The sequence below is a fragment of the Schistocerca cancellata genome, chromosome 4 (genome assembly GCF_023864275.1).
Source record: "Schistocerca cancellata isolate TAMUIC-IGC-003103 chromosome 4, iqSchCanc2.1, whole genome shotgun sequence".
Lineage (NCBI taxonomy): Eukaryota > Metazoa > Arthropoda > Insecta > Orthoptera > Acrididae > Schistocerca > Schistocerca cancellata.
Genome location: NC_064629.1, coordinates 287,907,066 through 287,920,382, shown reverse-complemented (window position 1 = coordinate 287,920,382; position 13,317 = coordinate 287,907,066). Strand labels below are relative to the sequence as shown.

The 13,317-nt window shown below is 38.6% G+C and overlaps 1 protein-coding gene across 3 annotated transcripts in view; it reads right to left on the bottom strand.

Moving 5' to 3' along the window:
• The window catches only part of LOC126184521 (uncharacterized), a 245,265-nt gene that overhangs the window by 114,797 nt on the left and 117,151 nt on the right, over window positions 1–13,317 (bottom strand). For 2 of the 3 annotated variants that reach the window (XM_049926918.1, XM_049926921.1), the window contains 2 exons: window positions 9,856–10,242; window positions 9,198–9,581 (listed from right to left, as the gene is read on the bottom strand). In XM_049926918.1, the coding sequence (XP_049782875.1) occupies window positions 9,198–9,581; window positions 9,856–10,242 (771 nt within the window). The remainder of the gene's footprint in view (window positions 1–9,197; window positions 9,582–9,855; window positions 10,243–13,317) is intronic. The other variant, XM_049926920.1, reaches the window with a different exon arrangement.

The window sequence follows — 13,317 nt, the reverse complement described above, 5'->3', positions numbered from 1 at the left end:
CCACATATGTATTTATTCTAATTCTATTAGTAGTCCACCTACTACAAACCCGCTCCCGGTCCCACTCCCACTCCCACTCTCCGTCCACCTACTCCAAAGCACTCCCACTCTCTGTCCACCTACTCATCCTACCCCCTGCACCCGCCCCCCCCCCTCCCCACTCTCTGTGTGTGTACACACACACACACACACACACACACACACACACACGCACACTCTCTCTCCCGGCCCCACTCCCACTCTCCGTCCACCTACTCCAAAGCACTCCCACTCTCTGTCCACCTACTCATCCTACCCCCTGCACCCGCCCCCCCCCCCCTCCCCACTCTCTGTGTGTGTACACACACACACACACACACACACACACACACACACACACACACTCTCTCTCTCTCTCTCTCTCTCTCTCTCTCTCTCTCTCTCTCTCTCTCTCTGCAGTCTCTGGCAGCACTGTGTGTGTGTGTGTGTGTGTGTGTGTGTGTGTGTGTGTGAGAGAGAGAGAGAGAGAGAGAGAGAGAGAGAGAGAGAGAGAGAGAGAGAGAGAGAATTTGCAACTCAGTATCTCTGTTGTTTTTAGATTGGATTAGATTTAGTTTCATTCCAATTGATCCGTAGTGAGGAGGTCCTCCAGGATGTGGAACATGTCAGATGTATGGTGAGTAGCAATCTAGCTTTCTCATAATACTGTCATATATATTTAACATATTACACTTGCATCTCTAGCAGATTTTGCACTGCAGTTTTATTTCACACAGCTCAAAGTTTATGATGTCATATCTCCCGAAGTACGTGTCATACAATGATTAATTTTTCAGTTACATTCAGTGGTGTATGTTAATACTGTCTGCAAAGTCTGTCATGAATGCAGTTGTAAAGAAGTAATATGTTAAAATGTTATGCCTAATGAAGTAGTTTTCCTGCATGAACAATGGAAATGTAGTAAGCAATAAACTTTTTTCCTTTCCTCATTTTAGGAGTTTGTCAGTGAGAGAAAGTTTCATAAAGGTTTGAAATTATGCGTGGAGTTTACTGCAATTCACCAAGTGCTCCTATTCTCTAATATTGGCATAATAAAGTCTGGGTATTTGTGTATCATGGGCTACACTCCTTCCCCCACCCCCATACCTCTTTGATAGGTAGGTAGTTCTTTCCACATAGCTATTATTTCCACACAGTAATTGATATGTGTACCAAGTTTTGTTGAAATTGGCCCAGTTGTTTAGGAGGAGATGGAAATATACATACATGCATTCGTACATACATAGATACATACATACATTTTAATAATACGGATGGATTTGGCACATGCTCTATATTCTGCATTTTCTTATTACATTCATCTTCATATTTCATAATTTCCTCACTATTTTCCTAACAACCTATACTTCTACATTATAGAGAGCAGTTCACTAGATCAGTATACATTATAACTGACTTTAATGTAGTTACTTATACATTTAGTCAAACATATGCCACATATTATGAAATTTATTTGCTAACTGCAAATTCTTTGGCGTCAGCTGTATTATGTACAGAGATGCCACCTATTAGTGACACATGAAAATGTGTGCCAGACCAGAACTCGAACCCAGATTTCCTGCTTATCCAGACAGGTTGCCTTAACCACTTAAACTACCCATGCACATTTCATAGACCAATTCAAAATTACCTATGCCACACTGTCCACATCCTCTAATGTTCAAAATCTTACTTGGATTCCCACAACAGGGAGAAAGAGAGAACATGTTGTTCATCATCATCATCCTCCTCCTCATCTTCCTGCCTGTCTAGGCACATATTACATGGTTTATGTTATAATGTCTGTTCCTTCAGACAAGCATGCATATCTGAAGGAACAGACATTGTAAAATAAACCGTATACTCCTTAGTTGTTCCTGTCCCTGGTTCATTTGATGTTCCATATCCTCCTTACAACATGGATGCATATCAAACAGAGATTTAAGACGCTTGAATTCTTTGTAATCCGTAACAATGTTCCAATCAAAATTCAAGTAATCTATATGACAACCTACAATAAAACACATTATCTTTGCAAAATTTATTTCAAGACCCTACTTCACATTTTCTTCCTCAAACATCCAAGTCAAGTGGTTAGCACCTTGAGCACGGCAGCTCATAATTTTTTTTTTATTTGTGTCAAGTATATGTTGGCAGTCCTGGTACACACTGAAATCCCCACACTACAGTACTGTTGCACATTGCTAAAGGGGCTAATGCAAAATGGTACAGCCTATTGATGTAGTTGAGTATCACATTGTAATTAATTTTCTGCATTTGAAGGGGAACAACACCGCAACAATCCAAGCTGAGTTGATGGAAGTGTAAAGCAACAATGCAGTATCATACAACACATACATTTTAGTGTCATCAAATAAGTAACTAAGTAAGTAAGTAAGTAAGTATGTTAGTTGGTTAGCTAGCTAGTTAGCTGTTCAATGGATCATTTGCATGATCAATCTTAAGAATGTGGAACAAGTAATTGTAATTACACATTGCAAATTAATTTTTTAAATATGGCTACATGCTGAAAATTTATAAAGGTTTGTTTTAAAAAATTTACAGCACTGTTCCTTTTGAATTCCTGTGGATTATTTACAACATACTTCACAATGGAATACATGTACTCTGAAGCAGTGGTCAGAACGCCCTACTCCATAAACAGATGTCTACAAGATGACTACGGTTGTGAACCACATATTACGCTTACAGCATGTTTCTGAGCAATAAGGATTTTTTTCCATAAAGAGGATTTACCCCCTTACATTATTCCATATGACATTACTGAATGAAAATACGTAAAATATGTCAACTTACTGATTTTTCTCTTCACAAGATTTGCAATGATTCTAAGAGCAAATGAGGCTGAACTAAGTTATTTCAGGAGTTCCAAAGTGTGCTTTTCCCAGTTGAAACTCTCATCTGTATGGGAACCTAAGAATTTTGAAGTTTGCACCCTATTTATTATTTCCTCACTGTGTGTTACACTTATAATTGGTGCAGTACCCCTAGGTATGTAGAAATGAATATCTTCCACATTTTTAAAACTGAGAGAGACCATGTGCAGAAAACAAGTCAGCTGTATTTTTAAGAACATTGTTTACCATTTCTTCTGCTTCTGTATGCATGCTTTGACTGATTACAATACTCTTATCATCCGCAAAAGAGTTAATTCTGCTTTTTGTATATTAGACAGAAGATCGTTTACATATATGAACAACAATACTGGACCTAAGATTGAGCCTTTGGGGACACCACACTATTTTATTATTTAATGCTTGTAAAATATGGTGAGTGAACATGTAAATGGTATTCTCAATAAAACAACTCTTCTGAAATCCAACCTATGATTTGCTGAGAATATTATTTTTGCTCAAGTGTGATACTATTCTAGAATACATTACCTCCTGAAAAATTTTCGAAAATGATGTCAGCATTGAAGCAGGTTGGTAGTTATTGACATCTCTCATATCACCTTTCTTATGGAGGGTTTGACAAGGGCATATTTCAGTCTCTGGAAAAATTGTTTGAGGTAGTGATGCATTACATATTTCAGATACGACAAGACTTATTATATGGGAACAAATCTTCAGTACTCTATTGGAAACACCATCAAAATCATATAAGCTTTTATATTTGAGTGAATGTATAATTTTCTTAATCTCAGAAGAAGAAGTTGGTGATACATTCATATGACTGAAATCTATGAGGGTTGCTTTTTCAACATACTGCTGTGATTATACTCTTTAATTGTTTGTCCCTATACTTTCTACTTCGTTTAAGAAATGATTATTTAATATATTTGCTACCTGTGACTTATCATTTACAGTCCTTCCACTCAGCTCAATAATGATGTTATCCTGTAATGTGGCTAGCTGTCTTCTCTCTCGTTCCACTACATTCCTTATAGCCTTAAGTCTGTTGTAAGAATTATTTATTTCTTACATAATGTGCATGTTACTTGATTCTTTAATAACTTTTCTTAGTAATTTTGAGTAGTTTTTGTAGTACGCAAATGGAAAATCTACTTGTTCTCCCAACAGGTACATTTCCCTTTTCCTTTCACAAGATATTTTATTCCCTCAAGTGATCCATAGTCTTTTACATGGCTGTTTAATGTCCTCTCTGATTAGCTTTTGCAGAAAGCTCTTTTCAAATAATGACATGGCTTTATCATAGTATAGATTAAATTTTATGTCAGCAATTGGCTCATTATATATTTCAACCCAGTTAATCTCCTGTAAACTATTCTTATAAATACTTGTCCTGGAGCCATTAATTATTCTAACTGATTTCCACTGAGGAGTATCCATGCTGTTCCACTGAGCAGTATCCATGCTGTAGGACAATATCATATCAATCCTAACTAACTATGCATCATTATCATGTTACCGGGTACAGAGTCATTTTCTTGCTCTGAGTTTGACCAAAGAAAATACTATCAATAAGGGTCCTACTGTCTTTATCCACACATACTGGAAACTTAATTACTGGGATGAAATTGTAGGATCCAGACAATGTTTCCAGATCATTTTTCCTCAAAAATTTTCAGAGTCCTTTAGATAATCTACACTGAAGTCACCACAGACTGATAACTGCTTGCTGCTGCCCGACAGATAGCATAGTAAAGGATCCAGATTCCTCATTAACACTTCAAAATTTCCCAGTGGAGATCTACATACAGTTCCAATTTAAAAGTTCAGTATTTTTCAATACTGATTCACAAGTACACACTTATATGTGCTCATAACTAGAAAATCTACTTCTCTGATTGTTTTTGAGCTTGTGTTCTGTCTTAATATATCAAACAACTCCTCATCTTCCCATATTAGTGCAGTATGAGTAACTTGCTGGAGTGTAATCTTTTTATATGTAACTTATCTAACCCTATGATTATGTATGATTATGTGGTGCTCAGATAGGCACACAGTGCATATCTTTTCAGAGTGCTCAGACAGACAAGAAGCTCTTTTACCTAACTTATTAATCAACACACTAATATTTTGATGAAATAAGCTAACCTTAATTTTCTGTGCATGGTTAAGCATTTTGTGAAGCTCTTATGTTATTTAAACTTCTTTCAAAACAGGGTGTCTGAATCCTGATTCTAATCTCTCTGACACCAGTAACCACAGGGATCCTGCCTTGTGTGATGGTGGACACCACTATATTATCTGCAAGAAACTCAGCCAACCTACCTCTTCCTCTCCTTTTCAGATGTAGATCATGTCTAGTATATCCCCATCTCCTAACTGTAGCAACAGGCACTGCACTCGCATGAGATTTCATTTCAATCAGCAGCAGCCTGCTCAATTCAGTGTTCTCATGCTCAACAGCAGTGTTGATTCAGGGCTATCCATGGTGCTGCAGGACCTCCACAAAACTCACATTTGTGTGTGTAGTTGCTAGTTCTATTTCATCCAGGTCACCCCTAATGCTATAATTTTCCCCACTCCACCTACTACAATAGCTTGATCCTCTTTGCCAAACTCTTTGCACAAATGCCCTGTGTCCTCTGTCTGAAAGAAGAATGAAGTGGCAGACCATGTATCTGCAAAGAATATGCATAGCAAGAGAAGTGAGGCTGTGGTGTTTGAAGACTGGTCTATCACAGTGTTCAACATCTTGCATGGCATTTTCAATATGACGAATGTTGCTGTCCACTAGGTTTCATGATTACTCACATCATTTCAAAAAGCCAACCAAATCATTTTTGCACTGGAGACATTGCAGCTATCAGGCCAATTCAGATGACTTGTTTAGCTGTCTAATCAACACAGATGAGATCTAAGACTGCCAAAACAAAATGTCATAGGAAACTTGGGACATTCTGTGCTCCTGTTAATAGAATTCTTCATAGGATAGTCACTGTCTCTTACACCAACATTATAGGCCAAGACTAGAACACTTTTTAAGGATTGTAGAAATACTGTCCAATCATCCCCAGGCTTAAATGCAGAAACTTCTGACATGCACAACAGCACTCAGGGTGAACACATTGTTGCAACCAGGTGTAATATATTACACATTAACTTTATGAAATTACTACAGAGAAAAGTGGCACACACTGGCTACTGTGGTAATCAAGAGAACAGTATAAACAGTATGATAGAAACATGCACCTACAACAAAAAAATAAGTAACTATATTTCCAGGAATCGCGAGTTATACTTTAAATTAGGATTGGCCACAGAATGCACAATGTTCTGCAAAGTGTGCAGGAAAGTCTCAGCTTGATTAGGTCCTCAGCACAAAATTTCATTTAGCAGTGCACTGCAACTTTATTTGTTGTGGCACCTTTTTGTCAGTGCAATTTTCTTCTGTTCAGCAGAATTGAGGTTACAGCACTACTTATTGCCTACAAATTTCTCCCTGTACAAAGGCAGTTTATAAGCATAGTGGCTCTTGTAATAGAACATACAGACAAAACGAAACAATCTAGCAACACATCTTCACAAGCCTTCAAAAATGAGTGGGAATCGCAGATTTTTTTTTCATCAATGAGAATGATGACAATTCTCAGTCTATTATGCTGTTGCATAATTGCTGGGCACCACAGATTTGTTACAGAATGGCATTACAACACAGTGTACAAAGAAATTAAAAATATATCTGGAAATGAAAGAGCAAATTGTCGGCAGACCTAAAAAGATGCAGTGCTGTGCTGCGAGTCGATCCCAACATGAGTATCCTGCCGTAAATCATTGTATGTGGGTGTAGAAATTCAGTGTACAACGCATGACAAAAAAGTGAAGTACCCAGAAGAAGAAGAGGAAACAAAATGAAAAATCACAGGCTGAGAGGGTATATGATGTTACTTCGGTAACTAAAATTTTCAAAGCACTCAGAAGTATTAGCCCACTTATCGATATGACATTGCACACTCTTGTCTGGATGTACTTTGTATACATTGCTTTGATTAGGAAGGACGTCACAGATAATGCTGTTGTATGTTCTCCTGTAGCAAGCTGGCTGACAACTGTTGTAACTTTTCTTTGTTATCCTGGATACTGCCATTGCTGTGTAACTGTCATGGCAGTGGATGCCTATAGGCAGTTAACTGTCAATGCCATCAAATTCGTTGCTTTATCGATTGCCAACTGTCATATCAGACATGACAGCTTCCCACGTATGTTCACAGTGTTGACACTGATTTGCACGTGACAAACTATTAGATTTGGTACCAATGAAAGACACAATGAAAGGCATCAACCTGCTGAAAACCTTTGAAGTGGAAATTGAAGACATTAGCCAGAACTTGAATATGTCAGTGGCAGTTACCACTGATTGAGTGTATGATCTTGTAGCATTGATGACCAGAAAATTACAATGACCAACAGTCAATTTGTATAGTATGCATTGTTTTCTACACCAACAAGCACTTTGTGCTATATCTGCAAGTGTAGGGCATGTGATGACATCAGCGGTGTGAATAGTAAATCTCTTATGTCGCATGGGTTGTTATATGGTCAGTCTGAAATATTCTTGATGGAAGCGAATGAAGATTATGGAGATGTTTTATATTAATGTGAAGTATATTGGTTAAGTCAAGGAGTATGCTTGGAACAGTTTTCTGATTTCAGATATTTGTTCAATTTTTAAAGCAAAAAAGAAATCAGGAACCAAAATTAGAAGGTCCAGAATGAATCATAGATCTTGCATTTTCATGGATATGACTGTACAGTTGAACACCTTCATTAAGTCTTTGCAAAGGGAGATGCAACTCGACTCCAATTTGATGGAAAAAGTGGATGCACTTAAGAAGAAAATCACATTGCAGAACTAACAACTTCTGAGACAGAACACTGCCTACTTCCCTAAGTTATGCGATTTTAAAGAAAATGTTGCTTTTGAATAATTCACTATGGTGTTGGAAGAAATACAGGTACAGTTTTCTAAACATTTTCAGGAGGTTTTCAATGTCACATCTCTTTTGGACAGTTTCCAAAACTGTTTCCTGTTCAAGCTGATACCACCACTGTTCATTTGCATATGGAACTCATTAACGTGGAATGTAATTCCCATAGAGAAGATGTGTTCTTTTACACAAACTGTTCAGGAGTTGTATGAACTTTTTCCTCGGAAAGAGCTTACAAGTCTCCATAATAGGGCTGTAAAAGACATAAATGTTTCTATCCACAGATATGTGTTAAAGGTTTCTTTTTATTATGAAACTCAGTAAGTCATGATTATGTGGCAATCAAAGTGATGAAAATCTGGGAAACTGTCTTCATCTGTGGGAGTCAACAGTCTGTGCCAGATATAAATTTTGTATTGACTTCAACAAACCAAAAATAATTAATATTGGTGAAAATCTGTTTTGTTTATGTTCTATGATGTTGAGAATTGTAGCCTTTCCAATGCCAGTAGCAAAGTTTTGGAAAGTAAAATCACATCTGTATTACTGTATGACTATACCATGGCACAGAACCCATACCACAGTTCCAAGTTGCCTATCTTATGGCTTCCAGAGGGGAGAAAAATTGATTTTCAATATTTTATACAAATAGTGATCAGATTTAAAAATTTAAAAGGCTCTCCTCATTAAGAGGTATGATTGACTGAACACAGTAAGACCAGTACTACATGTGTATGTCTTATTGCATCTTAACTCACCACACACAAATACCCAGACTACTTTCATCCATTATTTGAGAATGAGAGCACTTACTGACTTACACAAACTTTATACATTTTCTTGTGCCAGCAGTGACGGTATGACACTGTTCCTCATAATTTTTGTATAGCACTTTCAGGTTTATGAATTTTTTAATATATCATAACATGAAACCATGCTAGATCCAAAATGTTCAATGTTTCTTGTGTGACTGTACTGCCACCTAGTGAGGTCTGTTCACTGAGACACTGTGACATGGTAGTGGAGGAAGTGTGTATACAGAGTTCTTGGCCATCCCTCTTTATGATCAAATTTCTGAAGAGGCCCAGCTATTCTTCAAGCAGACACTAAGATACAAGTGCAAAATATTATACAGAGAAACCAGCAGAAATTTTACTGTATATGTTAAAGACATATATTTCAGTGTTGTACTCCCTGTCTGCATTAGCTAAACAGCACAGGAGGAAGGTGAGTTTAGTTGCTTTCACAGCTATTCAAGATGATACTTTTGACATAAATATACTACCGGAACTGATACTAGGATCAGCAACATGATACTCACTTTCAGAAACATCTTGCTGAAGAGAGTTTGTTGAGTGAACATCAGCAGACATTTGGTTGTCTCCATCTGACCTGTCTGCTGACATCAGTTTCTCATCACACAGCATGCCTCTCACATTTGTGTCCATATGTCCACTTTCCCTCCCATTTTCACTGTCAACGTATTCAGTTTGTAATGAAGCATACCTGCTGCCCACTACACATCTTTCAGTAACATTACAGTTCTTCATCAAGTTTTTACAAAACAAATTTTGACTATTATCCTCATCCAAAGATTGTTCTAGTCTTCCTGGAACAAACTTCTGCAATTGGGTTTTTGATTGATGCACTGAGGATTTTGAGGTACTCTCTTCCGACAACTCAGAGTTTCTTAATAACTCAACATCTGGAAAAAAAATAATTATATGATAAACACACTTAATCTGAGAAAGGAAAGTTCAAGATAGTAAAGAACATGGGCTGGCATTTAAGCATAACAAAAAAGTACTTTCCATCTCAAGTCAGACTGTCAATCTGTATACACTAATAAATCACAACTGTTCATGGCACCATGTACATGAAGGAGGTGAGTTTAGTTGCTTTCACAGCTATTCAAGATGATACTTTTGACATAAATATACTACCGGAACTGATACTAGGATCAGCAACATGATACTCACTTTCAGAAACATCTTGCTGAAGAGAGTTTGTTGAGTGAACATCAGCAGACATTTGGTTGTCTCCATCTGATCTGTCTGCTGACATCAGTTTCTCATCACACAGCATGCCGCCACTCACATTTGTGTCCATAAGGCCACTTTCCCTCCCATTTTCACTGTCAACATATTCAGTTTGTAATGAAGCAAACCTGCTGCCCACTACACATCTTTCAGTAACATTACAGTTCTTCATCAAGTTTTCACAAAACAAATTTTGACTATTATCCTCATCCAAAGATTGTTCTAGTCTTCCTGGAATAAACGTCTGCAATTCGGTTTTTGATTGATGCACTAAGGATTTTGAAGTAATCTCTTCCGACAACTCAGAGTTTCTCAATAACTCAACATCTGGAGAAAAAAAAATTATATGATAAACACACTTAATCTGAGAAAAGAAAGTTCAAGATAGTAAAGAATATGGGCTGGCAATTAAGCATAACAAAAAAGTACTTTCCATCTCAAGTCACACTGTCAATCTGTATACACTAATCAATTACAATTGTTCATGGCACCAGGTACAAACAATAAATTTGCATCTTTATGTCACTGACATCTCATTTCGTGATATTAAAGAAAACACAAGGAAAGTTAATACATGGTAAAATGAGAGAGGGTATAATACACGGAATTATCGATTGCTGAATTGGACATAACTAGTTGCTATGGAGGTGACAAAATCAGCCACACTTCAGAACTTATGGATCTTACAAATCTGTGAAATACTTTTGAGTGTGGAAGTAATATGTAGTCTAAAAAATGCTTCATCAGTTTGTGACTCTTATGAAAAATCTACTGAAAACTAACCCAGATTTCTGTAGATACATGTTTGATATCCGCCACACTGCTGCCCACTTTGGATGAGCAGCCTCTCATTGGGCAAAGCCTAGCCAAAAGGATGGACATTTGACTTGGTAGCCACTGTGATCCATGCGTTGGCAGGGAGCTACCATGATGTGGAAGAAAGGAGTGGTAGTTCTGCAAGGTACGCAGGATAACTTCTGTGATGTTTGGAAGGTAAGAGAAGAGACACTGGAGGGAGTAAAGATATGACGGCAAGTCATGAGTTGTGCTTCAGCTGCTCAGTCAAAAGACTAATTACCTGTGAAAAGCAAAGAGCCAAATTTTGAATTCCCACCCAGTACACAGTTTTAATCTACCAAGCAGTTTCAGAGTGGTTTATTCTCACTTTAATAAGCCTTGCCAAGTATATTTATATAGCCAGTACCTCCCACCAGCAGTTATTTTTCTGTCAAGGCTGTCTTTGAATAGTAATACCAGCATCTCCTTACTCCCTATGCAGTCTACACTGGGGGAGGGGAGGGGAGCAGGGGGGGGGGGGGGGCGCACAACCAACAATCACTACCACCAACTGCCACACCAATGTCATACACATATGCAACTGATCTTTAAATGTAGTATTTTTGAAATCGATACATAGCATGGCCAATCACTATAGATCTCAAATGTCTGTATGAAGAAACTAATACACAATACCAAAGAAATTAATCACCATGTCCTTCATCCTTCTGCATCCTAAGACCTCTACCTATGCACGGTTTGTTCCTATAGCAAACATCCAATACATCTTTAGTTCAAGCAAAAAAGCAGATATGACCACTCCTTAGATTTTTGTTGCTTTGCATCAGAGCATTTTCTATCACTTCACAAGACTTCAGAGCCTTGCGTATGGAAAACAGATGTCACATGAACGTTAAATGGTCGCTGTTCATGAAATTTGCCAATTATCTGGGTGCATAGTGCATCCTATGTGGTCTTGGTAAATCGCACCAAATCCCGCCATTCCATATACCACTGGAAGGTTGATACCAAATGAAGTAATTGCCACACTGAGCTGTGTAAGTACAATTCGGGAAAGCGCCCTCATATCTTTACTCTCACCAGTGTCTGCTCACCTGCTCACCCACCTTCCAAACTTCACAGATGTTCTCCTGCACACCTCGCACAACTACCACTCCTTTCTTCCCCATCATGGTAGCTCCCTGCCAATGTGTGGATCACAATGGCTACCAAGTCAGAGGTCCATCCCTTTGGCCAGGTTGCGCCCAAGGGAAGACTCCTCACCCAGAGTAGGCAGCATCGTGGCAGGTATCAAACATTTATCTGGAGAAACCTCTTCCCTCAATAAACAAAGAAATGGTTCTATCTGAACCAAACCAGTGAATCCACCCAGTCCTGAACCATACTCTCTTGCTAGAAATTTGGTGACATACTGTCAGCATAACACCACATAAGAGCCTAACCATATTAACTTTTAACTGGAACTGCACACTCCATGCAGATGAAGAATTATGAGGAAATTTTGAGAAGCAAGGGGGAGTCCCTTTCGTAAGTTGTGTACCTCAGCCCATGTATGATAACAAGGTTGGCAGCAGAGCATTCACCCTCACTTTTGAGAGGGATTCACTTCCTGAAAGGGTTGAAATCATGGTTGACCACTGTGATGTGACGGTGTATTTCCTCACACCCAATTCAGTGCTCTAAATGAAAATGCTCCGGGCAGACACCTATCGGTTATGCCAAAAACATAATATTCGGGACTTTCTGAAAACTTGCAATGTGAATAACCATCATTTTGTCTCAATTGTGTAGATAATCACCCCCCCCCCCCCCCCCCCCCGCCTTCCCCAAAGTATGCTACCTTAATTAAAGAATGTAAAATCCAAAAACTCCAATTTCCTCTCATGCTCTGGCACCCATGGACCTAAGACTGCTTTCATCACATCCCAATGGTACAGAATATTGCCACTACCGTGGCCAGGTTAGCAACAGTACCTCGAGTGCTTATTCTGTACATTCTCTCGAAGTTAACCTCTGGTAGCGACACAACTACATTAGTCCCTCCGAGAACAAGACGCCCCTCTTGTTATTCCTGCAATGCATCTTTATGGACTCCCTGCACTCAGTCAGAGAAGCAGCATTATCATCTCCAGAAACATGCAGACCAGTGGCCCAACACCAGCCAGTGGTTGAAGGAGACAGACTGTGAGTCCCAGAGCCACCTGTTCCTATCCTCTTTATTTCCTGCCCTCACAGCACGTACACCCTCACAAGAGTCCTGATTCACAAATGTAGGTAAGGAAAATTTAGGGAGAAGACTACTCTGGTGAGCTCAGAGGAGCCAGATTCTCCCCTCTCACCAGTCATCCCCTCCCCCAATTCACTTGGACTCATGGACTCAGAACCTATCTTTGCCAATGATATTCCACCATCACTGTATCAACAATGATCCTGGAGTGTGACCTATGCTATTGGTCCCTTAATGCCTAACTAGGATGCCGTTAGCATAACAACTCAATGGAACTGTAATGGTAGCTATTGTCGCCTGCCACAAGGGCAATTATTCTGTTTTTAATTAGTTTTAGATGCAGTTTGTCCTATCTTTTCCAAACCCTATTTTACTTT